The sequence below is a fragment of the Pocillopora verrucosa genome, chromosome 7, assembly GCF_036669915.1.
Source record: "Pocillopora verrucosa isolate sample1 chromosome 7, ASM3666991v2, whole genome shotgun sequence".
Classification (NCBI taxonomy): Eukaryota; Metazoa; Cnidaria; class Anthozoa; order Scleractinia; family Pocilloporidae; genus Pocillopora; species Pocillopora verrucosa.
Window position 1 is genome coordinate 5,594,528 of NC_089318.1, and position 24,689 is coordinate 5,619,216.

Consider the following 24,689-nt stretch of genomic DNA (forward strand, 5'->3'; position numbering starts at 1 on the left):
TAGAAGCAGTCTTTAAGGATAATTTTGATAAAGACGGTGAAATTGACCTCATGTTCATCTTAGCTCGCGTGATGGGTAAACCGCGTGACCAGATAATCGCGGGACTCGAAATATTAGGCAGAATGAGATGAGGTAACGCTAGTAAGGGGATTAACATAAATTGGAATAGTCATTTTCTAAATTACTGCGAAAGTTTCATTGAAAGCCCAAGGAAGAGCAAGAACTGAGTTTTCGCCCATTGCTGCCAATTACTTATTTCATAAATTACACAAAACAGAACAGTGTAAGTTCCTTTGGTAAAATCCCATAATCCAGTGTTTGACTGCGGCAAAATATATCTTGTCAAGTCATGACTTATTAATATTATAACACAGAATGAATAGTTGAGAAAGCCTCCGGCCTTGCAGGTGCATGTTAATTTATGGGAAAGCGTACTTAATCGCTCAACAATATGAAGCAATCATTATTCGTTTTTTTTAATTTTTTTTAATTTTTTTAAATTTTTTTTTATCTTCAAGATATGGAGCAATGATTCGATTTTTTTACGAGAAAAGGTACTTTCAATTATCGAGCACAAAACGACAACATTACACATTGGACGAAGGTAATGACTAAATTACGACTTCTCCTGCTAAGCTTAAAGAAAAGCTGGGTTGATAAAAACACTGCTTAACATGACAATTGTCCGACTCCACCAAACTCGGCTTCTACGCTTAAAATATTGTTTGTTCATACAACAATAACACCATAACAACGGTAGAAGTAAGCCGTAGGCTAGCTTGCAAGCACTGAGGCCTTCACTATCAGCGCTTCAGCCTGCGAGTGTTTTTTTGCCCGGCACCGGAGGATAGGCCTTCCACGGGGTCTAACACAGTGCCAAGACTCCCCAGCAAAACGTTGCCCTTCTTCTCAGATCTCAGCTTCGGCGGAGAATCGCGCGTCCTGCAGTGCTGAAAAAAAAACATTAGGACAGGTGCGACCTGTTTTATTTATTATGATTGCTCAGTTGTTGATGATAGGTTTAGATCAAACATGCTGGCAAGTATAAATAAACCAAGTCTCGTCAGAACCTTTCATGTAGGATTGACAAGTAAGATACATCGAAGTGTGTCGTATTCCTGAAGGCGCTTTCATCTCATTTGATTGAATTTTATATTATACTGTTACGTCACGCAGAAGCTTGCAGCCTTGCACGGTTAAAAATTTAAAATGGTGGCCGGTGCCCATGCAACGCGGCGAGTACAACATTCTATGAAAAATGGCTTTCCAAAGGGATCCAACGGCTTTGCAAGCCACCGGAGAGAGTTAAACACAGAGCTGGAGGAGGATCTCGAGGAGCCACCACTGTTTATCGCTGTTATGACATACTTGGCGTATTTCTTCTTTATAATCTTCGGTTACATGCGTGACTTCATGCGCAAGTACGGATTAGAGAAGTCCAAGTTTGTTAAGGAAACAGGAAATCAGGTAAGGATATCACTTTAATTAAAAAATCTTGTCTGTGCTTAGATGAAGAGAAAGTAATTTTACTATAGGCTATGCAATCTCTAAACCTTGATTTATAAGTTAGGCAATGTAATTCTACCAGCGCTTAATCCTTACTTATGAAGAAACATTCGTGACTCGCTACGGCGAGTACGGCATTGAAACCTGTTTTTGCCGCCAAGAGAGAAAAAAAAGGGTAATGTTGGAATTTAATTACTACAGTTACAGATGGATTACGACTCGAGGAAATCGACAGAACACGACATTGTTTTATTAGTCAAGGGCGTGAAGTTGTAAATAATACGAAGGATATCTGTTTCTTTGTTATTTATTTATTTTTTATGAAACAACAGTAGCATACGTTAACCACGATGACAAGCATTTAAAAACTTCACTTTTGATTAAGTTCAGGTACGATCTTAGCAAGTGTACTTATTTTTTTCTTATATTGTTTTTTTGGTCACAAATGCAGTAAAACCGCGTAGGAAAAAATTTGAATAGATAAGTCCATATGTAGATATTGCTAATATATTTTTTTTCTGTTAAATCGAGTAGAACAATGGTCGATAATGGGTAACTTTGATTATTTTTTTTCTCAGTTCGTGAGCGGGCGGTATTCTACAAATCCTGCAATCTGACTGGTTCCGAGAGCGGGCAGTATTCTACTCATCCGGCCCGCTCACGGTATCCGATCTTTTCGCAACCATTTGTTTGGTTTTTAGAAAAAATTAAAAATGTTATTCACCAGCCAAGGTCGGTCCGTATTGGGAAAAACTGTGCCCTTTGTTTTGTGTACCGCCCGAGGCCGTAAGACCTCGGGTAATTTTCCCGGCTTCCGGCTATTATCGTCTACATCCCTGTTAACCTGTCTATGGTTTTCACTGATTGCAGGGTTTTGTGCCGCTTTATTCCGACTTTGAGAGTTTCTATACACGGAATCTTTACACTCGAGCAAGGGACTGTCTTAACAGACCCATTTGTAGTGTTCCTGGCGGAGAGGTCGTGCTCGTGGATAGAGAGTCTGAGGACTGGAACTGGACTTTCAGGTAGCATGAAAGTAATTCCCCCAGAACTTTGCCAAAGTTTGATCGTCTTTGTAGCCTTAATTTATCAAATTTATCATTAACACTAGAGACATAACGGGGGTTCCTGTAGATCCCTGCCCCTTCGTGGATTTTTTCTCGTGGTTGTTGTTGATTGCGCAGCATGCAAACGTAAGAAAGCGAGAAAAGATCCACATTGGGGATGTCGACATCACATTAAGGTAGATAGTCTTAGTGTGACTCAATTAGACCCTACCTTCCCCCCCCCCCCAATTTTTGGCTGCAATCCATGTGAATCTCCGTTTCTTACCTCCGTGATGCAGAGGGATGCAGTCAGCGGTCTCTTGCGTCATGTATTAATGCCCAAGTGTCTTTCTTGCAATTCTATTTCACTCTGACAAACTACCCTTTCAAGGTCTTTTTTAACCGCAACATGAAGGAAACTTAGAAAGTCCAGAAATTAGTAAAAAATATATCATATAACAATAAAGCTGTTTTCAACCGGAACAATAACACCCATCAATCCGCTTGGTCTAAATAGTTTTTTTGCCAATTTTCACGACATTCCAGCGGAGGTTGGATTATCACGATTATTGATAAAAATGATTAAAAAAAACCCTTGTACACTCTGGTTTTTACACAACAGATCTACAATTTAATTGCTGTTTACATGCACTCATATCTAAACTATTATTGACCAGGTTAAAATGAATTGTTTTCTTTAGATAAAGTGAATTGTTTTGTTTAGATACCCAGGAACGACAACCAAGACTGTCAATCTTGCCTCTTATAATTATCTTGGGTTCGCGGAGAATTCTGGGCCGTGTCCAGATGCCGCTGAACAGGCTGTTCGTAAATATGGCATTGCGGGCTGCAGCTCAAGACATGAATATGGTGAGTCAAAGTCCGGGAGATACTCGTTCTGGCGCTGACGTTTGACTACTGTGTTACTCCCGGAAATGTTGGTGGTGCTGTGCGGCGTGATTTTTAAAGCCCTTTCATTATTTCAGATTTGAATGTAAGAGTTACATGTACCGGCTTTTTCAGAGAAAGGGCAACCAGGCTACTTCTTTAAAATGAGCTAAATAGCTTCCAGTAACAATGTAACTCCGTTTTGTATGGAAACATTCAACTAATACGCGAAAATCATTCGACATTCCTCAATAGATACAATAAAACCTGGAGCCTGAAAATAACGTCAAAGGCATTACATTTGGAAAAAAGTCCGAGTCTAGAAAGGGCGCATTCCCTCTCTACGTTTGAGATTTCATTTTGCCTACATTCGACGCTCCATTGATCTTTCAACTTCCAGTTCCTCACAGCTTTTCTCCATTTTCCAGGGACCCTTGATATTCATAACGAGTTAGAAGCTCTTGTCGCCAAGTTTGTTGGTAAGCCTGCAGCTATGGTGTTTGGTATGGGATTCGCCACTAACTCTGCAAACATCCCCACCCTAGTGGGCAAGGGGGATCTGATTATCAGTGATGAGCTGAACCACACATCGCTTATCTTAGGAGCAAGACTGTCAGGAGCGAAGATTAAAGTCTTCAAACATAACGGTAAGATCAAGTTGGCACAAGAAGATTGAGGCCTGCCTGGCCAGAGTATGTCTTGATTTCTGTTGCGCGAGGCGAGTAGGAGTATTGCCGCTCTCCTCTGAAACGAGGGCCAATGCATCACAGCTTACTCCACTTCGCCGGCGCCCGTATAATTCATATCTCGGGATAAAGAAGGGAACTATGATTGTGCATTCCTTGACCCTTAGCTAGCGTTGTTTGAACTGGTCTTTAAAGGGGATAGAGATAATAAGACCCTCTCCTTTCTACCTTTATTGCAGATATGGCGAGTTTGGAGAAAATCTTGCATGAGTCGGTTTCTCAGGGACAGCCAATAACTCATCGTGCGTGGAAAAAGATTCTAATCATTGTCGAAGGGGTTTATAGGTAACTCAAGTCATCCTTTTAGGACAAGACATTTTATATGAAACAGTGTTTACAGATATTCCCTCAGGGCCGGGTTGTTCAAAAGGGGGTAAACTTTGATCTAGGATTAAAAATTAACTTTGGCTTCAATTTCACATGTAGAAGAGCGCGTATACGATCTAAGTTTTTTGTTGGGTTTTATCTCAAATGACTCGAAACTAATCGGAAAAATTATAAAAATTTTTTGCAAAGCTTTTAAATTGATTAAAAAAATTACACAAACCCCTGGTTAGATGAATCGTGTTTTTAGCAACCCCGGTCTGGACCTTAATTAACGAGTATTTTTGTACCTTCTGTACGATAATCAAGAAGTTCTTCGTATTCAATAGCGTGGAATATTAACTGAATCGAACATTAAGGTCACAAAAATAAATCATCAGCTGAAAAAGCTCTTGATTGTTAAACGAATTCTCCTTGTCAGTACCAAAGGGAATGTATAAAGAACAGTACGGAGAATATGGATACTGATGTAAAGGGTTAGGCTTAATGTTACACGAGTTGGCAACAATTTTTTTTTTCAGTATGGAGGGCTCCCTCGCGAAGCTCCCAGGGATTGTTGCCCTTAAAAAGAAGTACAAAGCTTACTTATACCTTGACGAGGCTCACAGTATCGGTGCCATGGGCCCAAATGGAAGAGGTGTTACTGAATACTTTGGGGTGGACCCTGCTGATGTTGATATCATGATGGGAACATTTACAAAGAGTTTTGCTGCAGCTGGGGGATACATTGCTGCGTCACAGGTAAGAACCACTTGTTGCCTATTTTGGCACCAACACTGACGCTTAAAAAAGTGGTACATATCAATAATTTATGGGAATATTGAGGTTTATTTTATAGCCAACTGTAATGAATGTACTGCTATGTATCTTTGAGTCATTGTTAGTATCTGAGCAAATGTGCACCTTATCCCTCCCCTGTCCCAACAAAATTCGACCGATAACAAGTTATGGTTACAGTTGGGTCAGGGGAGGGTAGGTGTGTAGTTTCTCAGATACTGACATTGATCTGTACCTTTCATTTGAATGATCTCGCATTAAGGTAAGTAAGCGATTCGAAAGCTTCGAGTGGTAACCCCAAATAATAATTTATTATTTCTTCCAGGAAATAATAGATCATATCAAAGGAAGTTCCCATAGTGCAGCGTACGCCTCTTTCATGTCGCCTCCAGTAGTCATGCAAATAATATCTTCAATGAAAATAATCATGGGCGAGGATGGAACAAGTAAAGGTTAGTTATAAAATGTAAAATTTCTGGTACATCTCTTAAACAGAGCGATCAAACTTCTGTTCATGTGCGAACGTTGTAATGACTAGGTGGCCTACTTTCAGACAGTCAGAACATGTTGTCTCACAGGAGCTATAGCCTATCAATCGGTTGTTTCATATGTTTTCCTTTCAAATTTTCCGCTGGAAATTGGTGCGCGGCCGGTCAGAATGGATCCCCTCGCACATGCCCGACGCCGTCGGTTTGTCTGTTCTCCGCTAAGTCTTAAATTCTATTGGTCGATGGCCAAGAAGTAAAAGCTAATACAACTTCGTTTTAGGGATGCTTCTCCTCTAGGAGCGCACAGTTCATTTACTTCAGTTTCCTGTGGACAAAATGCTGTCTCATAGGAGAGGCGTGTATCGCTTTGCGAGTCCACGAATTGAGGGCGAGAGCTTTAATAGCTGAAACCGATTTTACAGCTTGCGTAGAATATTGTTTTCTTTCGTTTGCTCTAAATTGTTTGTCCTAACAGCCATGCAATCTTGTTTCTTCTTTTGTCTCTGTGCCAAAACATCACGAAAAGAGTGTAACGCCACTTTCTTTTCTTTTTTCGCAAAGCATCAATTTCCTTATTCCTATGTCTGTGCTAGAGTTTTCTTGATTATTTTTACCTACATTTCAATAAAAACTTCTGTTAGATTGTTTCTGTACATTGAAGTTTAGAGAGTGTTACTTCTCGTCTCAAGTTGACGTTTTTCCTATGTTCTCAGGAAAGCAGAGGCTTACCAGATTGGCACAGAATTGCAAGTATGTGGAATTATATGAAGAATTAAGCCAGTTTTTTCCCTACAAAGGCTTGAGCCAAATATTTTTTACATATATTTTGTGAGGCAGGCGACAGCCGGGAGTCGATATTTCCTTGCCATCTCAGTTGGTGCTTACGAAAGATCTTAAAGATCTATCGCGTCTGGTTCCAAATGCTAAAACAATGCCCCTCATTATTAGCGCTGCGGCACGAGGGTTTTGCTGCCCGCAGAAAGTTTGAGACAGGCCAGCGGTTTACGAGGGGGTCTGCTAGTAATTGATGGAGCACTTTTCAGATGGGGGCCTAATCACAGGATAAAATTTTCCCCATTTCTCTAAATCGTCCCTGCTTACATCCCCTAATGATGATTAAGAAACCATTGCTCAGCGAGAGTAGTCACCTCCAACATTATTTCATGACTTGACTTAATCTTTGAGCTGTTTACATGACAGGTACTTCCGACAAAAGCTGAAAAAGATGGGCTATATAGTGTACGGCCATGATGCCTCAGCAGTAGTACCCATTCTTCTTTACATGCCGGCAAAAACGGTGTAAGTTTTCTTTTTCCTTTGATAAAGTGAATGAAAGTAAACTTTAAGAGCTCCAGTTGCGTTGAACCTTTCCTCTTAGTAGGCACACTTAGAAAATTTGCTTCTATGTTAGTTGGGAATTTACGAGAAAAGTGACCAGCTCTGTAACCAACGAGAACTAAAATGTGAAAAAAGCAACCGTTAAAAGCGCGGGGAAACGCGGGTGACCAAGTCGTGATTGGCTTTGGTTTTGCATCTGATTGGTCGAGAGAGTGGCGCGAGTTTTCTGAACCATTTACAGAGCGAAGCAAAGCCAATGCAATCACGGATTACTTGCGAGACTCAATTGAGGGAACACAGATAACGCAGTGGTGGGTTGCTCTCGCGCTTACCGCGAGTCGCCTGGGTCCAGCTTGCTATTGGTTTTCTTCGAGGGTTTTTCTCTGGACCCTTCTTTTTTTCTTCCATCACAAAACCAAGTCTTATTCGAAATGGAAACAGTAGACGAACAACCATTCTGTGTATGCGTTACTGCTAAATTCTGTTAATTTATCATTCTGATTTCACTTGTCTCTCTTTAAATGAGCCTGTTTCATGCTCCTATCAAGAAAACAGATTGAAATGTATGAAAGAATGCGCTGAAACGTGTGTGTATTACCTCAATCACTGACTCAAGGATGGCGTTTTGTTAAGGTTTAGGGCGATTATTCAAACTGTTCAATAATTTGACTTTGTTCCAGTGCCTTTTCGCGTGAAATGCTCAAAAGAGGTGTGGCTGTGGTCATTGTAGGGTTCCCTGCCACTTCACTGATTGAATCAAGAGCAAGGATTTGTCTGTCTGCGTCACACACCAAGGAAATGCTTGATAAGGTAACGTGAGTCAATCCTTTCGTAATATCCTTACGTCTTCTTCTTTACGAGACAAAATATCTGTCCGAATACTAAACCTTTTCTCTCTTAGAACCTATTTTTCATAACCAACCAGGTGTAAGGGTGAAACTGGGAGTATTTTAAGTTAAATTTCCCTTTTTTCCTCTTTCTTGTTGTTGTTGTTGTTGTTGTTGTTTTCCTTTTATTACCATTGGATTCGCTAGCATTTGCTGGTTCATGGCAAATTTCACGCGCGTTTTCTGGCGCACAAGTTTTTTCACACGAGCGTTTCTCTTGCACATGTATTCTCTTTTGTGTTTGCTATTTCTAGTGCGTCTTGCATCACAATTGTTTTCATTTGCTCGCGTTTCTGACCCAGGGTATTAATTTTTCTTTCCTTAGGCTTTGAACGCCATTGACGAGGTTGGGGATATACTTAGGGTCAAGTATTCAAGGCGAAAGAAAAATGCTAAATCGTGAGAACAGAAGGAAGCAACTCTTGGGCAGCGAAAGAATTATAATTTTTGCTTTCGGACAAATGAATGCTTTTAACGTCCAAATAGTTATGTAAAGTAGGAATAATAATTTTAGTCTTCATTTCAACAAATGCCTCTTTCTATGGGATCAGTCATTATTTTTCGCCTGGGGAGGATCAGTTTGAAATGTTTTACCTAGGAATTCATGGGACATTGGATTATTCAGGTATTATTTTTGCCTTAGCTTTCAGCTAAGATTTAAGGGGATCATTCTCTCTAATTTATGAAAGGACCTAGTCCTCGATAGCTCCCAACGTAAATAGGACACAGTTTATGAGGTCCTCAAAGGACGTAACCTATACGGGCCCCGTTTAGCACAAACTCGTTATAGTCAAGTAACCAGAGTCTCGTCCCAGGGCCCCTGGTAAAAACCAATAGAACGATGATAAAGCCTGAGTATAGTTATGTAGGTTGGTAGGAGAAAGTAATTTTAATTTACCCACATTTCTAGAATTAAAAGCATCTCAAAATATACGTTGGATCCAGAATTGCAAGGAATTGTTTTTGTTATGGCACAACATGGTTAGGTTGCGGGTAATTTGGCGCGAAAAAAATGCAGGGACATGATGTTTGATTTGTAAAGCTTCCACGAGTCACAATCAATACGAGATAAATTGGGTCTGTGCGTATCAAATGAGTTTTTTTGGTAAAAAATAAAATTCTCGTGTGATATTCATATTTCAGCTTGAAAAGCTAGAAGCAGTCTTTTAAGGATAATTTTGATAAAGACGGTGAATTGACCTCTTGTTCGTCTTAGCTCGCGTGATGGGTAAACCTCGTGACCAGATAATCGCGGGACTCGAAATATGAGGCAGAATGAGACGAGGTAACGCTAGTAAGGGGATTAACATAAATTGGAATACTCATTTACTAAATTACTGCGAAAGTTTCATTGAAAGCCCAAGGAAGAGCAAGAACTGCGTTTTCGCCCATGGCTGCGAGTTACTTATTTCATAAATTACACAAAACAGAACAGTGTAAGTTCCTTTGGTAAAATCCTATAATCCAGTGTTTGACACGGCGGCAAAATATATCTTGTTAAGTCATGACTTATTCATATTATCATAACCCAGAATGAATAGTTGAGAAAGCCTTGCAGGTGCATGTTAATTTATAGGAAAGCGTATTTAATCGCTCAACAATATGAAGCAATCATTGCTCGGTGTTTTTTATTTTTTTTTATTTTTTATTTTCAAGATATGGAGTAATGATTCAATTTTTTTTTACGAGAAAAGGTACTTTCAATTATCGAACACAAAACGACAACATTACACATCGGACAAAGGAAATGACTAAATTACGACTTCTCCTGCTAAGCTTAAGGAAAAGCTGGGTTGATAAAAACACTGCTTAACATGACAATTGTCCGACTTCAGCTGGATTACTACCAAACTCGGCTTCTACGCTTAAAATATTGTTTGTTCATACATCAATAAAACCATAACAACGGTAGAAGTAAGCCGTAGGCTAGCTTGCGAGCACTGAGGCCTTCACTATCAGCGCTTCAGCCTGCGAGTTTTTTTTTGCCCGGCACCGGAGGATAGGCCTTCCACGGGGTCTAACACAATGCCAGGACTTCCTAGCAAAACGTTACCCGACTCTTCTCAAATCTCAGCTTCGGCGGAGAATCGCGCGTCCTGCAGTGCTGAAAAAAAAAAACATTAGGACAGGCGCGACCTGTTTTATTTATTATGATTGCTCAGTTGTTGATGATAGGTTTAGATCAAACATGCTGGCAAGTATAAACAAACCAAGTCTCGTCAGAACGTTTCATGTAGGATTGACAAGTAAGATACAATAAAGTCTGTCGTATTCTTGAAGGCGCTTTCATCTCATTTGATTGACTTTCATATTATACTGTTACGTCACGCAGAAGCTTGCAGCCTTGCACGGTTAAAAATTTAAAATGGTGGCCGGTACTTATGCAACGCGGCGAGTACAACATTCCATGAAAAATGGCTTTCCAAAGGGATCCAACGGCTTTGCAAGCCATCGGAGAGAGTTAAACACAGAGCTGGAAGAGGATCTCGAGGAGACACCACTGTTTATCGCTGTTATGACATACTTGTCGTATTTCTTCTTGATAATCTTCGGCTACATGCGTGACTTCATGCGCAAGTACGGATTAGAGAAGTCCAAGTCTGTTAAGGAAACAGGAAATCAGGTAAGGATATTACTTTAATTAAAGAATCTTGTCTGTGCTTAGATGAAAGAGAAAGTAATTTTACTTTAGGCTATGCAATCTCTAAACCTTGAATTATAAATTAGGCAATGTAATTCTACCAGCGCTTAACCCTTACGTATAAAGAAACATTTGTGACTCGCTATGGCAAGTACAGCATTGAACCCTGTTTTAGTCGCAATGAAAAAAAAAGAGTAATATTTGAAATGAATTACTACAGTCACAGATAAATTACGACTCGAAGAAACCGACAGAACACGACATTGATTTATTAGTCAAGAGCGTGAAGTTGTAAATAATCCGATTGAAAGCAATGTGTGGCAAGAACTTGCCAGAGTACTTTTTGTCAGTGATTAAAGGAAAGCTATAAGCAAAATTACTTCAACTCTTGTGCCGAAAGCTGAAGAAAATTTTGATATGTCTACAAAATTAAGGAGGTGTGTTTCATGACCTATGGACTTTTAGCCTAACGCATGCTCAATGGGTGCAATACTCGGTGGCGTGACCAAGCGTGATCTTGGGGCACGTGCAATGAGCAGAACGTTTGCATAGCGGATGAAGAAAATGTTAATTCTTTACGACCTTCTTTCAAACGAATTGGATAAACTCAGGCTGTGATCGTCTCTATTAATTACTAAACGGTGTTCTTTTGAAACCTTCTAATGTCTTGATGTGTGTCGCAAACGGTTGTGCAAGCGTGGAAGCGTAAAGGATATCTTTTTCTTTGATATTTATTTATTTTTTATGAAACAACATTAACATACGTTAACCACGATGAGAAGCATTTGAAAGTTTCACTTTTGATTAAGTTCAGCTACGATCTTAACAAGTGTACTTATTTTTTCTTAAGTTATTTTTTTGTCACAAATGCAGCAAAACCGCAAAGAAAAAAATAATAAGTCTGAAGAAGTCCATGTGTTGATATCGCTAATATTTTTTTTGCTCAGACGAGTAGAACAATGGTCGATAATGGGTAACTTTGAGTATGTAAACGTATTTTCCTCAGAAAAGTTAAGGACAGGAGAATATCAGATGTTGATATTCTCTAGTTAAGGATTAATATCACGCGTGTTTTCAGAAGTTCCAGAGGTTGCTGCAATTTCTGAAAACACAAGTGATAACAATCCATAATTTTACGAGGAAAAATGCGTTTACTTGTTTATGATGTAAAGGACAAAATTTCTGTTCCCTGTTGAGCAATTCTGTAGGAGCCATTTCAATTTTCAGGTAACCTCAATAAATTGTGTTAATTGACGCACGAATCAGCAGTATTAAATTTTATTTTTGTACAACAACGCCAAAGCAATGAAACCAACCCTGCTGAAAAATAATTTGCTATCAATGGCATTGTAATACTTACATTACATGACCGTTACTCATTGGTCGCCAATTCAGCAAGTTTGCAAATTGAATGACCAAAAGTTTCATCTACCCGCCATGGTGATCAAAAAGACTGTAGATGGAAGTGCTGTCAAAAAGAGGCTTCTTTGTTTATCATGAGTTGATTAACCTTTCTATGGTTTTCACTGATTGCAGGGTTTTGTGCCGCTTTATTCCGACTTTGAGAGTTTCTATACACGAAATCTTTACACTCGTGTGAGGGACTGTTTTAACAGACCCATTTGTAGTGTTCCTGGCGGAGAGGTCGCGCTCGTGGATAGAGAGTCTGAGGACTGGAACTGGACTTTCAGGTAGCTTTAAAGTAATTCCCCCAGAACTTTGTCAAAGTTTGACCGATTAGACCCTACTCTCTCCCCCTCCCCCCCCCCCATTTTTTTGCAAAATGTTAGCCACGCTCCTGTGCAATCCATGTGAACCTTCTGTGATGATTTTACAAGGGATGCATTCAGCGGTCTCTTGTGTCATGTAATAATGCCCAAGTGCCTTTCTGGCAACTCTATTTTACTCTGACAAACTATCCTTCCAGGGTCTTTTTTAACACCAACATAAAGGAAACTTAGAAAGTCTAGAAATGAATCAAAAAGTATATCATAAACCAATGAAGCTCTTTTCAACCAGAACAATAACTCCCATCAATTCGCTTGCTCTCAGTAGTTTTTGCCAATTTTCACGACATTCCAGCGAAGATTTGTTTTTATTTTTCAAATAACCTTTGTACACTTTGGTTTTTGCACAACATATCTACTATTTAATTGCTGTTTACGTGCACTTATATCTAAACTTTTACTGATCAGGTTAAAATGAATTGTTTTGTTTAGATACCCAGGAACGACAACAAAGACTGTCAATCTTGCCTCTTATAATTATCTTGGGTTCGCGGAGAATTCTGGGCCGTGTGCAGATGCCGCTGAACAGGCTGTTCGTGAATATGGCATTGCGGGCTGCAGCTCAAGACATGAATATGGTGAGTCAAAGTCCGGGAGATACTCGTTCTGGCGCTGACGTTTGACTGCTGTGTGGGTACTCCCGGAAATGTTGGTGGTGCTGTGCGGCGTGATTTTTGAAGCCCTTTCATTATTTCAGATTTGGATGTAAGAGTTACATGTACCAGCTTTTTCAGAGAAAGGGCAACCAGGCTACTTCTTTAAAATGAGCTAAATAGCTTCCAGTAACAATGTAACTTCGTTTTGTATGGAAACATTGAACTAATACGCGAAAATCATTCGACATTCATCAATAGATTTATAATAAAACCTGGAGCCTGAAAATAACGTCAAAGGCATTATATTTGGAATAAAGTCTATAAAGGGCGCATTCCCTCTCTACGTTTGAGATTTCATTTTGCCTACATTCGACGCTCCATTGATCTTTCAACTTCCAGTTCCTCACAGCATTTCTCCATTTTCCAGGGACCCTTGATATTCATAACGAGTTAGAAGCTCTTGTCGCCAAGTTTGTTGGTAAGCCTGCAGCTATGGTGTTTGGTATGGGATTCGCCACCAACTCTGCAAACATCCCCACCCTGGTGGGCAAGGGAGATCTGATTATTAGTGATGAGCTGAACCACACATCGCTCATCTTAGGAGCAAGACTGTCAGGAGCGAAGATTAAAGTCTTCAAACATAACGGTAAGATCAAGTTGGCACAAGAAGATTGAGGCCTGCCTGGCCAGAGTATGTCTTGATTTCTGTTGCGCGAGGCGAGTAGGAGTATTGCCGCTCTCCTCTGAAACGAGGGCCAATCCATCACAGCTTACTCCTTCCCCAGACTTCTCTGACACTTCGCCGGCACCTGTATAATTCATATCCCTGAATAAAGAAGAGAATTATGTGTGTATTCCAGAAACAACACAATGACTCAGCAAGGGATCAAACTCTAGCCCCATCATGAGCCCTGTGGTACCAGTGTTTCTTCTTGGGGTAAGCCGGCGAAAGGTTTGCGAGGGATCTGGTACTAACAGAGGTAGACCTTGCGTAGATTTCTTTGTGGCTTGCTTTTCTCAAAGCCTGGAACTAACTCACAGGCAAGGATTAAAAAAAACGCTCGTGTCGCAGCGGTAATAGTGAGAGCCTACTTGCAAGGACTTCTTTGCGCTTCACTCTTCGCGCTTCACTCTTCACGCTTCACTCTTCACGCTTCACTCTTCACGCTTCGCCCTTCACGCATTACGGAAACGTAGACTACGGCTGATAACTGCAGTGATTTTCACCTTTATCCCGAATTTCTTGCCCCTAATCTTATCTAGCGTTGTTTGAGCTGGTCCTAAGGAGATAGAGATAATAAGACCCTCTCCTTTTTACCTTCATTGCAGATATGACGAGTTTGGAGAAAATCTTGCATGAGTCGGTTTCTCAGGGACAGCCAATAACTCACCGTGCGTGGAAAAAGATTCTCATCATAGTTGAAGGTGTCTATAGGTAACTCAAGTCATCCTTTTAGAACAACACTTTTTGTATGAAACAGTGTCTACAGATATTCCCTTAGGTTGTTAAAAAGGGGGTAAACTTTAGTCTAGTAGGAAAAATAAACCTTGGCTTCAATTTCACATGTGGAAGAGCGCGTACACGAGCTAAGTTTTTGTATGTCATAACAGCGATTAACAGTGGTGTCTCCTCGAGATCCTCTTCCAGCTCTGTGTTTAACTCTCTCCGGTGGCTTGCAAAAATAAATCATCAGCTGAAAAAGCTCTTGATTGTTAAACGAATTCTCCTTGTCAGTAGCAAAGGGAATATATAAAGAACAGTACGGAGAATATGGATACTGATGTAAAGAGTTAGGCTTAATGTTACACGAGTTGGTAACAAATTTTTTTTTCAGTATGGAGGGCTCCCTCGCGAAGCTCCCAGGGATTGTTGCCCTTAAAAAGAAGTACAAAGCTTACTTATACCTAGACGAGGCTCACAGTATTGGTGCCATGGGCCCAAATGGAAGAGGTGTTACTGAATACTTTGGGGTGGACCCTGCTGATGTTGATATCATGATGGGAACATTTACAAAGAGTTTTGGTGCAGCCGGGGGATACATTGCTGCGTCACAGGTAAGAACCACTTGTTGCTTATTTTGGCACCAACACCGACGCTCAAAAAAGTGGTACATATCAATAATTTATGGGAATATTGAGGTTTATTTTATAGCCAACTGTAATGAATCAGTGTACGGCTATGTATCTTTGAATCATTGTTAGTATCTGAGCAAATGCGCACCTTACCCCTCCCTGTCCCAACAAAATTCGACCGATAACATGGTTACAGTTGGATCAGGGGAGGGTAGGTGTGTAGTTTCTCAGATACTGACATTGATCTGCACCTTTCATTTGAATGATCTCGCATTAAGGTAAGTAAGCGATTCGAAAGCTTCGAGTGATAACCCAAAATAATAATTTATTATCTCTTCCAGGAAATAATAGATCATATCAAAGGAAGTTCCCATAGTGCAGCGTACGCCTCTTTCATGTCGCCTCCAGTAGTCATGCAAATAATATCTTCAATAAAGATAATCATGGGCGAGGACGGAACAAGTAAAGGTTGGTAATAAAATGTAAAATTTCTGGTGCATCTCTTAAACTCAGTGATCAAACTTCTGTTCATGTGCGAACGTTGTAACGACTAGGTGGCCTACTTTCAGACAGTCAGAACCAAGTGGTCTTACAGGAGCTATAGCCAACCAATCGGTTGTTTCTTATGTTTTCCTTTGAAATTTTCCGCTGGAAATTGGTGCGCGGCCGGTCAGAATGGATCCCCTCGCGCATGCCCGACGTTTGTCTGTTCTCCGCTAAGCCTTAAATTCTATTGGTCGATGGCCAACCGACCAACAACCTCGTTTTAGGGATGCTTCTCCTCTAACGAGAAAGGAGCGCACAGTTCATTTACTTCAGTTTCTTGTGGACAAAATACTGTCTCTTAGGAGAGGCGTGTATCTCTTTGCGAATCCACGAATCGAGGGCGAGAGCTTTAATAGCTGAAACCGATTTTACAGCTTGCGTAGAATATTGTTTTCTTCCCTTTGCTCTAGATTGTTTGTCCTAACAGCCATGCAATCTTGTTTCTTCTTTTGTCTCTGTGCCAAAACATCACGAAAAGAGCGTAACGCCACTTTCTTTTCTTTTTTCGCAAAGCATCAATTTCCCTATTCCTATGTCTGTGCTAGAGTTTTCTTGATTATTTTATCTGCATTTGAATAAAAACTTCTGTTAGATTGTTTCTGTACATTGAAGTTTAGAGAGGGTTACTTCTCGTCTCAAGTTGACGGTTTTCCTATGTTCTCAGGAAAGCAGAGGCTTACCAGATTGGCACAGAATTGCAAGTATGTGGAATTATATGAAGACTTAAGCCAATTTTTTTCCCTACAAAGGCTTGAGCCAATTATTTAGCTGAACCACAAATATTTTGTGAGGCAGGCCACAGCTGGGAGTCGATATTTCCTTGCCATCTCAGTTGGCGCTTACGAAAGATCTTAAGGATCTATCGCGTCTGGTTCCATATGCTAAAACAATGCCCCTCATTATTAGTGCTGCGGCACGAGCGTTTTGCCGTCCGCAGAAAGTTTGAGACCGGTCAGCGGTTTACGAGAGGGTCTGCTAGTAATTGATGGAGCACTTTTCAGATGGGGACCTAATCACAGGATAAAATTTTCCCCATTTCTCTAAATCGTCCCTGCTTACATCCCCTAATGATGATTAAGAAACCATTGCGCAGCGAGAGTAGTCACCTCCAACATTATTTCATGACTTGACTTAATCTTTGTGCTGTTTACATGACAGGTACTTCCGACAAAAGCTGAAAAAGATGGGCTATATAGTATACGGCCATGATGCCTCAGCAGTAGTACCCATTCTTCTTTACATGCCGGCAAAAACGGTGTAAGTTTTCTTTTTCCTTTGATAAAGTGAATGAAAATAAACTTTAAGAGCTCCAGTTGCGTTGAACCTTACCTCTTAGTGGGCACACTTAAAATTTGCTTCTATGTTAGTAGGGAAGTTACGAGAAAAGTGACCAACTTTGTAACCAACGAGAACTAAAATGTGAAAATGTAAAAGCGCGGGGAAACGCGGGCGACCAAGTCGTGATTGGCTTTAGTTTTGCATCTGATTGGTCGAGAGAGTGGCGCGAGTTTTCTGAACCAATCACAGAGCAAAGGAAAGCAAAGCCAATGCAATCCCGGACTACTTGCGAGACTCGATTGAGGGAACACAGATAACGCAGTGGTGGGTTGCTCTCGCGCTGACCGCGAGTCGCCTGGGTCCAGCTCGCTATTTGTTTTCTTCGAGGGTTTTTCTCTGGACCCTTCTTTTTTTCTTCCATCACAAAACCCAAGTCTTATTCGAAATGGAAACAGTAGACGAACAACCATTCTGTGTATGCGTTACTGCTAAATTCTGTTAATTTATCCTGATTTCACTTGTCTCTCTTTAAATGAGCTTGTTTCATGCTCCTATCAAGAAAACAGATTGAAATGTATGAAAGAATGCACTGAAACGTGTGTGTATTACCTCAATCACTGACCCAAGGATGGCGTTTTGTTAAGGTTTAGGACGATTATTCAAACTGTTCAATAATTTGACTTTGTTCCAGTGCCTTTTCGCGTGAAATGCTCAAAAGAGGTGTGGCTGTGGTTATTGTAGGGTTCCCTGCCACTTCACTGATTGAAGCGAGAGCAAGGATTTGTCTGTCTGCGTCACACACCAGGGAAATGCTTGATAAGGTAACGTGAGTCAATCCTTCCCGTAATAATCTTACGTCTTCTTCTTTACGAGACGAAATATCTGTCCGAATACTATAACCTTTTCTCTCTTAGAACCTATTTTTCATAACCAACCAGGTGTAAGGGTGAAACTGGGAGTATTTTAAGTTAAATTTCCCTTTTTTCCTCTTTCTTGTTGTTGTTGTTGTTGTTGTTGTTTTCCTTTTATTACCATTGGATTCGCTAGCATTTGCTGGTTCATGGCAAATTTCACGCGCGTTTTCTGGCGCACAAGTTTTTTCACACGAGCGTTTCTCTTGCACATGTATTCTCTTTTGTGTTTGCTATTTCTAGTGCGTCTTGCATCACAATTGTTTTCATTTGCGCGCGTTTCTGACCCAGGGTATTAATTTTTCTTTCCTTAGGCTTTGAACGCCATTGACGAGGTTGGGGATATACTTAGGGTCAAGTATTCAAGGCGAAAGAAAAATGCTGAATCGTGAGAACAGAAGGAAGCAACTCTTGGGCAGCGAAAGAATTATAATTTTTGCTTTCGGACAAATAAATGCTTTTAACTTCCAAATAGTTATGTAAAGTAGGAATAATAATTGTAGTCTTCATTTCAACAAATGCCTCTTTTTATGGGATCAGTCATTATTTTACGGCTGGGGAGGATCAGTTTGAAATGTTTTACTTAGGAATTAATGGGACATTGGATCTGATTATTAAGGTATTATTTTTGCCTTAGCTTTCAGCTAAGATTTAAGGGGATCATTCTCTCTAATTTATGAAGGAACCTAGTCCTCGATAGCTCCCAACGTAAATAGGACACAGTTTATGACGTCCTCAAAGGACGTAACCTATACGGGCCCCATTTAGCACATACTCGTTATAGTTAAGTAACCAGAGTCTAGTCCCAGGGCCCCTTATTCGCCATCCTAAAATTTGAGGGTAGAAGCGCCCTGGAACGAGGTTGGTAAAAACCAATAGAACGACGATAAAGCCTGAGTATAGTTCTGTAGGTTGGTAGGAGAAAGTAATTTTAATTTACCCACATTTTCTAGAATTAAAAGCATCTCAAAATATACGTTGGATCCAGAATTGCAAGGAACTGTTTTTGTTATGGCACAACATGGTTTGGTTTTCAAAGAATTGTTTGACGATGTAATTCAAAGGGGGAAAAAACATTGAAATATCAACCATTTTAAATGGTTAAAGTTAGGTGTCGTATTTTTTCAAGCTCTATAGTTGGCATAAAACTCGCGAGACTGTTTAGTTTGAAATTAAGAAAAGGGAAGCTGATTGAGTCACGTTGACTAAAAATTTGTATAGCCTAGTTTAGCTCAGTTATACAAATTTTCGTTTACGGTTTTTTAACCATCAGAGTTTAAAGCTTGACAAATGAAAAAAATAAAGTCAGTGAATGAAAACTTAATTCGTGTCGAGAGTGAATCAGATGTGTGTTGTGACGCAGTTAAGAAATATCTGAGATACTACCAGCGCCTTTTCTCATGTTCTCCTAAACTCCCATCTAAGTTTTTACCCCGGCCACAGTTCACCCGATACTGACAAATTTATTCATGACCCATCACCAATTTCACCGGTATTACGCTCTTTTTTTTTCCTTTTTTCAGCCTGAGAAAAATATTACGTTTTCCCACTTGCAAAATTTTATTTTGCGCCTCGGTGGACTTTTGATGGAAGTCAGAAAGCTTTGCTAGTTACTGGGTCTTGACTGGATGTTTAGCTTTAATAAACAACAAACGAGTGTCTTTGTAATTCCTGCTCCCGCTTCCCGCCCTCCCCGGCCCCTGTTCTCCCAGGCTCCCGCCCCCTGTCCCCTTCCATTTTAGATGACGCAAAATATGGCTCTCTGTAACTAATATATTTCGTTTCACGTCAACTCAGCCTTTAGGATCAAAGACACATACACTTATAGTTAGTCTCTGGAATTTTTTGATGACTGTTTGGCTCATTATTCAGCATGTGCTCCTGGAATATGCAACCGAGCTGCGAAAAAATTTAGGTTTTAAATATCGAGCATCTTTCCTTAAATAGCTGTGGATGAACTGGAAAAAATAGCAGGAGGAGAGGGAAACAAACATTTTTTCACGCATATTTTTGTTATTAAAAAAGTTCGTGTCTGTAAAGGCCCAGAACTTGTACTGGCCGGAACCACTTCACCCAGCGTTAAAAAGGTGAAATCTCACGCCGTAGATTTGCTCTCATGAGCTGAAAAACAATGAACGAAAAATAGAATCGGCACAAATCATTCATACACTTTGGACGTTTGTTTAACCATTTCAGTGACCTATTTGACGTCCGAAGTCAATACTCAAATTCTCCCAGCGGAAATCACCACTCAGAGGTCAAACGAAGTCAAACTGGCTCCTCCCCCTTACGCCAGAAAAATTATTTCGAATTTATTGCGTTGTGTAAACCATTCTAGAGGCGGAAGAGACTCCACCATGTGTAAGTTGTAGAATAAGGTAATTTTCGATTGAGTGTTGAAAGTAATTCAGGATTCCATTGGTTTTGATTCACTTTGCTTTGTGATTGCTGCAGAAAACTCACCCCCCCCCCTCTCAACCAATCAGATGCAAAACAAAATCCAATCGCACCTTGGTCATCTGCGTTTTCCCGCTTTGAGCGGTACACTTGTTTTTAATTGAGTTCTCATTGGCTATTGACGTACTTCCTTTGCTCTGATTGGCCCTTGTAATTACTTTGGTTTTGATTTACGGCACTTAATCACTGACCATAATTCTTTGAGAAACCTCATTCTATGTTAAGAGACCATCAGGCACCGTCATGCACCGTCTGTGAGGCTGCATGTCAGAGAGAGACTTACCGATTTCCTCTCTTCTAACGTGAGTTCCTCTAGTCCCATAACAAACGCGACCTTGGTTAGCGCGCATTCGACCGTCATGTCTCCCCCGAGGACTACTCCTAACTCAACAAGGCCCTGTGTGAATAACGAATCACAATCTAAAACTCGGACATTTTGTGGTTTTCGAGATTTGTTTAGCTTTAGTTCTGTAGCGGGTACATCTACAAAAGCATATCTTGATGAAAGCAAAAACGGCAAACGACCAGCTCGTTATCTATTAATCTTTCCTGGTACTGCCTAAGTCTTTCTTAAAATCTTTCCTAATATTTTCCTAGGAAATCTAGGTTCCTTCTCCTCAAAATTCTCTACAAAGCTGACGAGAAGATTGAGGTCAATGGAGAGTGTCAGTCACCTTCCTTCCCTCTCCCTTTAAATACTTAAAAATGTACACAATGAATAAGGTCCTGGAAAACATATTCTTACAAAACTGCATTAGGCATTTAGTCAGTACCTTTTCCACAAACTCGCTAGAAACATCATGTGGCCCTCCACGACAAGGACAACAGGTGACAATGACCACACCCTTGTCCGTCGCTTCTTTGACCGCCTCAGTAAGATCAGTTCTCGAGTCTGGTATATTGCCACTTCCATATGTTACCAGGACAACACCCTCAATTGGAGGCTCTAAACACCCTTTTATCTGAATATAAGCAAATAGAAGGTAACAGAAAGGATCAAAAGCTAGGCAAACATCATTTGGGTTTGGAGGGCAAATCCAGTGTAAATTTTAAACCCTTTGTAACTGGTTTTCTTTGCTTTAATTAATTTGTTTCATCCTGGCGTTAATTAGTATCCATATTCTCCATACTGATCTCTTTACATTTCCTTTTCATTTTTTGTTGGAAAATCAAGAGCTTCTATATTGGTGATAAAAGTTTTTCAACATCAATCTTCTAAAATGACATTGCAACATACCATTTGTATTGGGATACCAGGGAACATAGGAAGTAATGCTATGTTTTGGCTCATCTTTGTGTGGAGTGTGAAACATCCTTTATGCCTTGGATCACCAGAATAATTCCATTCAACTAAGTAATGACAAAAATTATTTTCAATAAATACCGGTAGCTGGTCAACCTGTTGAATTAAAACAGCTGTGATTGCATGCTACACAAGCAGAGCATGGTAAAATCTGTGCAATGAGCTGCTGAAACTGGCAAAAATTAGGTGCTAAAATGCTACTAAACTACTTTTAAAGGGCTACTTTTATAAATAAATTTTATATAGGGCTTATCAGATCAATGACTCTAAAGCATTGGCTCTCTTGAAAGGCAACCAGTAAAAGTACAAGTTAGCTTGGCAAAAAGGCAATGGCTGGAACTGATGACATCTTTCACACAGGCTTTGGTACTGTCCTGCTAGCTTGGTTAGTGTACAGAACAAGACATGAGCATATACCATAGACAGAAGAAATTATTTATAAATAAACTCATTACCATCAGTAAAAGGTTATGCACTTACTGCCTCCATTATTGCTTAGTTTTGCCAGAGGAGGATAGCTTGGTGAGTCAAAAACAGAAAAACTCTTTGCATTTACTTTGGTTGATTTATTTCCTCTAAACAGCTTTCCATTAAAGAAAATTGTCACCTGTAGAGGTGGAAAGTTGTTTCTTAGGTGCCTGATATATAAGTGCAAAAGTACATTAAAATGGGTTTTATTCAAATTCATAAAATCGCTTGCATAGTAGTCATTTCCTTTCACCTGGCTCACTTTCATCCAGCTTAATGCTACATACATTTACCCCTTCCACCCCCGAGATCTAGTAAATCTATGTTCCTACCTCTGAAACTGCATAGTGCCCAGCAAACAACAGTGCACCACCCAGGTTATCTTTTGCATCTGTCTCTTCCTCATAAATTGGGGTCTGTGATAAAAGGAGACAGGTGAAGGTTTTAATGAACTTAACTGACCATGTCTCTGTAAAGTGAAAAATAGTATTTGACCAGAAATAGACACTAGCACAGCCCAGAACCTATTGTAATGAGATTTCAAAACTTATGCAGAAATCCTAGATTCAGGCAATATAAGGGTTATTTTTTTAATACTAACAAGAAAATTAAAAGTTTTGTATACTTTCTACTCAATTACAGATTTTAAAATTCAGGTACTTCACTGCTTCATAATGCAATTGAGTGTAGTTTTAGTGTGACTTTACCACAGGTTCCATCTATCTCAGATGCCAATATTCTTACCCACATGATTCCTTGACAATCTTTTGATCTTGAATTGTTCTATTAATCATACTGGCACTCAATCAGCCTACAAAATAACACTTGGAAATTTTAACATGGTTTACCTGTGCTCCAGTGAGGACCACAGGTTTCCCAAGATTCTCAAGCATGAAAGACAGTGCTGATGCAGTATAAGCCATAGTATCAGTCCCATGTAAGATCACAAACCCATCATAGTCATCATAGTTATTGGCAATCTCTGTGGCCATGTCAATCCAGTCCTTTGTGCAAGTATCTTTTGATTCCCGTACAGTACCAGCCTTCTTGATATCATACAATATTTTGCTGTTATCCTGATCATGTACACTAAACAAAAACCAGTCAAATAAGCCAATTTTTTAATTATCTCAAGGGTAAGAATGAGAATAATGTACTTGTTTATCATACATTTCTAACAGTTCATCATGATCAGTTGTTGAATGCCAAGTCTATAATTTCTTTAGTTATCCATGAGATACCCAAGATCTAAATTACATATATAGTTAACATTTCTTCCACTTTATGGATATATTTTAAAATATTAGTTTTGAAAGTACAGCATTCAACAAGAAACTCCAAGTGATATTTTCTTCCCTTCTCATGTACCAAGTCTGGCAAAAGTTCTAACAGCTTCCCCTTACAGAGGCACAAATCTAGTCTGCCTGAGCTCAGTTGTTAAATTAATCTTTAAGATGGAAGGCTCAACTATTGAAAAGTATATTTCAACAAAAGAAGATTTATTTTAATGAGCTTGCAAGCTTGAGTCCCCATCAGGCATCAAATCTCAGATCTTCAGATTCTGAAAGGTAATACTTACGGCATGGCCAATCTTTCTGTTACACCCACTTTTCTTGCTTGAGGCGCAGTGAAAGCAGCATCATGAAGCAATGGATGCCTTTTCAACTCTTCAATGAATAAGTCCAAGTGTAGAATGCAAGGCTCTGAAATAGGAGGATTTTTCCTTTCCACTCACTCTGATTCTCATTGTTTTTTCATGCCATACACACTTCATGATTGGAAATGATGCAAGATATCTTTATCAATTTCACCTTCACAAGGGAAGTGACATGCATAACATCTAAAACTATTAAGTCGATGAAAAATTATAAATTAATTGGTATCATACCATTTTCAGAGAGCTTTTTCATTCCAACTGTTCCTCCAGTATATAGAACAAGGACCAGTGAGGACTTGGCAGGCGTCATGTCACTCATAACGAAGAGATGGAGAATCTGGAAGCAGCTTATTGACAGGAGTACTCTATAAACTCTCTTGCGCACTGCCTGCTGTCACTTCAGTGACTTCATACAGCCTAAAGATAGAAGCAAGAGTAGGAACAGGAAGCTAAGCACAGCATTTTCCCAAGCATCCCCCCCCCCCGTCACATCACCTTCCAATCCCTTGAACCCGTGTAATTAATTGAGGCGGTGATCTTCCTCCCCAACTGACAATGGTTGATCGCAATAGGCCACCTCCGGATAAAATAACAGTCGAGAAATATAGCTTAAAAAACGACATAGGAACAGTAGAGAAGAAGTCTGAATTAATTCATCCAGCACAAAAATGCATAGATGACGTTACCTAAATTTCCTCACAATAAAGTTCGACGTGCGACACCATTTTCGCTTTCTGTCTTTGTCAATATTCTTCAAAATATTGTACAGCTTACTTTTATGACACTTTCTTTAGCGGTTACTAACATCAAATCCTTGACCCATCCACTAACCCCACTTTTTTAGCTCATTTGGTCACGAAACTACGTAGAAGATGTCACGCTACTTAGCCACTGTGCGAACTAAATCCGCTGGCCTAGTACAGAGGAACACCGGTTAATATGTACATACCGTGAAAAGTGTATGTGGTGAAT

General features: G+C 39.9%; 3 protein-coding genes across 4 annotated transcripts; 2 read left to right on the forward strand and 1 right to left on the reverse strand.

The window, feature by feature from the left end:
- The first annotated feature begins 592 nt into the window (after positions 1-592).
- On the forward strand, positions 593-9,725 carry LOC131796104 (serine palmitoyltransferase 2-like). The gene is made up of 11 exons (XM_059113775.2): positions 593-1,467; positions 2,377-2,531; positions 3,277-3,422; positions 3,869-4,087; positions 4,366-4,471; positions 5,032-5,251; positions 5,613-5,739; positions 6,489-6,525; positions 6,976-7,074; positions 7,794-7,923; positions 8,326-9,725. Exons 1-11 carry the CDS (start codon positions 1,210-1,212, stop codon positions 8,401-8,403), a joined length of 1,575 nt encoding a protein of 524 aa, XP_058969758.2. The 5' UTR covers positions 593-1,209; the 3' UTR covers positions 8,404-9,725.
- Positions 9,726-10,332: 607 nt separating this feature from the next.
- Positions 10,333-19,146, forward strand: LOC131795539 (serine palmitoyltransferase 2-like). The gene is made up of 11 exons (XM_059113155.2): positions 10,333-10,623; positions 12,178-12,332; positions 12,861-13,006; positions 13,452-13,670; positions 14,354-14,459; positions 14,860-15,079; positions 15,439-15,565; positions 16,308-16,344; positions 16,802-16,900; positions 17,613-17,742; positions 18,147-19,146. The coding sequence occupies exons 1-11, from the start codon at positions 10,366-10,368 to the stop codon at positions 18,222-18,224; spliced, it is 1,575 nt and encodes a 524-aa protein (XP_058969138.2). The 5' UTR covers positions 10,333-10,365; the 3' UTR covers positions 18,225-19,146.
- On the reverse strand, positions 15,580-24,589 carry LOC131799038 (L-asparaginase). Of its 2 annotated transcripts, none has more exons than XM_066169468.1 (10): positions 24,492-24,589; positions 23,949-24,134; positions 23,640-23,763; positions 22,909-23,149; positions 22,393-22,476; positions 22,073-22,199; positions 21,527-21,639; positions 21,063-21,251; positions 20,573-20,686; positions 15,580-16,208 (listed from the first exon to the last, which is right to left on the reverse strand). In XM_066169468.1, the coding sequence occupies exons 2-10, from the start codon at positions 24,034-24,036 to the stop codon at positions 16,200-16,202; spliced, it is 1,089 nt and encodes a 362-aa protein (XP_066025565.1). In that variant the 5' UTR covers positions 24,037-24,134; positions 24,492-24,589; the 3' UTR covers positions 15,580-16,199. The 2 variants fall into 2 exon arrangements, with proteins under 2 accessions (XP_066025565.1, XP_058972725.2); XM_059116742.2 differs by lacking the exon at positions 15,580-16,208 and adding an exon at positions 19,603-19,953.
- Positions 24,590-24,689: the final 100 nt, after the last annotated feature.

Coding starts and splice junctions, on each gene's coding strand:
- LOC131796104 (XM_059113775.2), top strand. CDS start 1,210: ATGGTGGCCGGTGCCCATGCAACGCGGCGAGTACAACATTCTATGAAA. Junction 3,423..3,868: donor CAGCTCAAGACATGAATATG/GTGAGTCAAAGT, acceptor TCCATTTTCCAG/GGACCCTTGATATTCATAAC. Junction 7,924..8,325: donor CCAAGGAAATGCTTGATAAG/GTAACGTGAGTC, acceptor TTCTTTCCTTAG/GCTTTGAACGCCATTGACGA.
- LOC131795539 (XM_059113155.2), top strand. CDS start 10,366: ATGGTGGCCGGTACTTATGCAACGCGGCGAGTACAACATTCCATGAAA. Junction 10,624..12,177: donor TTAAGGAAACAGGAAATCAG/GTAAGGATATTA, acceptor CACTGATTGCAG/GGTTTTGTGCCGCTTTATTC. Junction 16,345..16,801: donor AGATTGGCACAGAATTGCAA/GTATGTGGAATT, acceptor TTTACATGACAG/GTACTTCCGACAAAAGCTGA.
- LOC131799038 (XM_059116742.2), bottom strand. CDS start 24,036: ATGAGTGACATGACGCCTGCCAAGTCCTCACTGGTCCTTGTTCTATAT. Junction 22,200..22,392: donor GGCACTATGCAGTTTCAGAG/GTAGGAACATAG, acceptor CCACCTCTACAG/GTGACAATTTTCTTTAATGG. Junction 20,687..21,062: donor CTAGCGAGTTTGTGGAAAAG/GTACTGACTAAA, acceptor TTATTCACACAG/GGCCTTGTTGAGTTAGGAGT.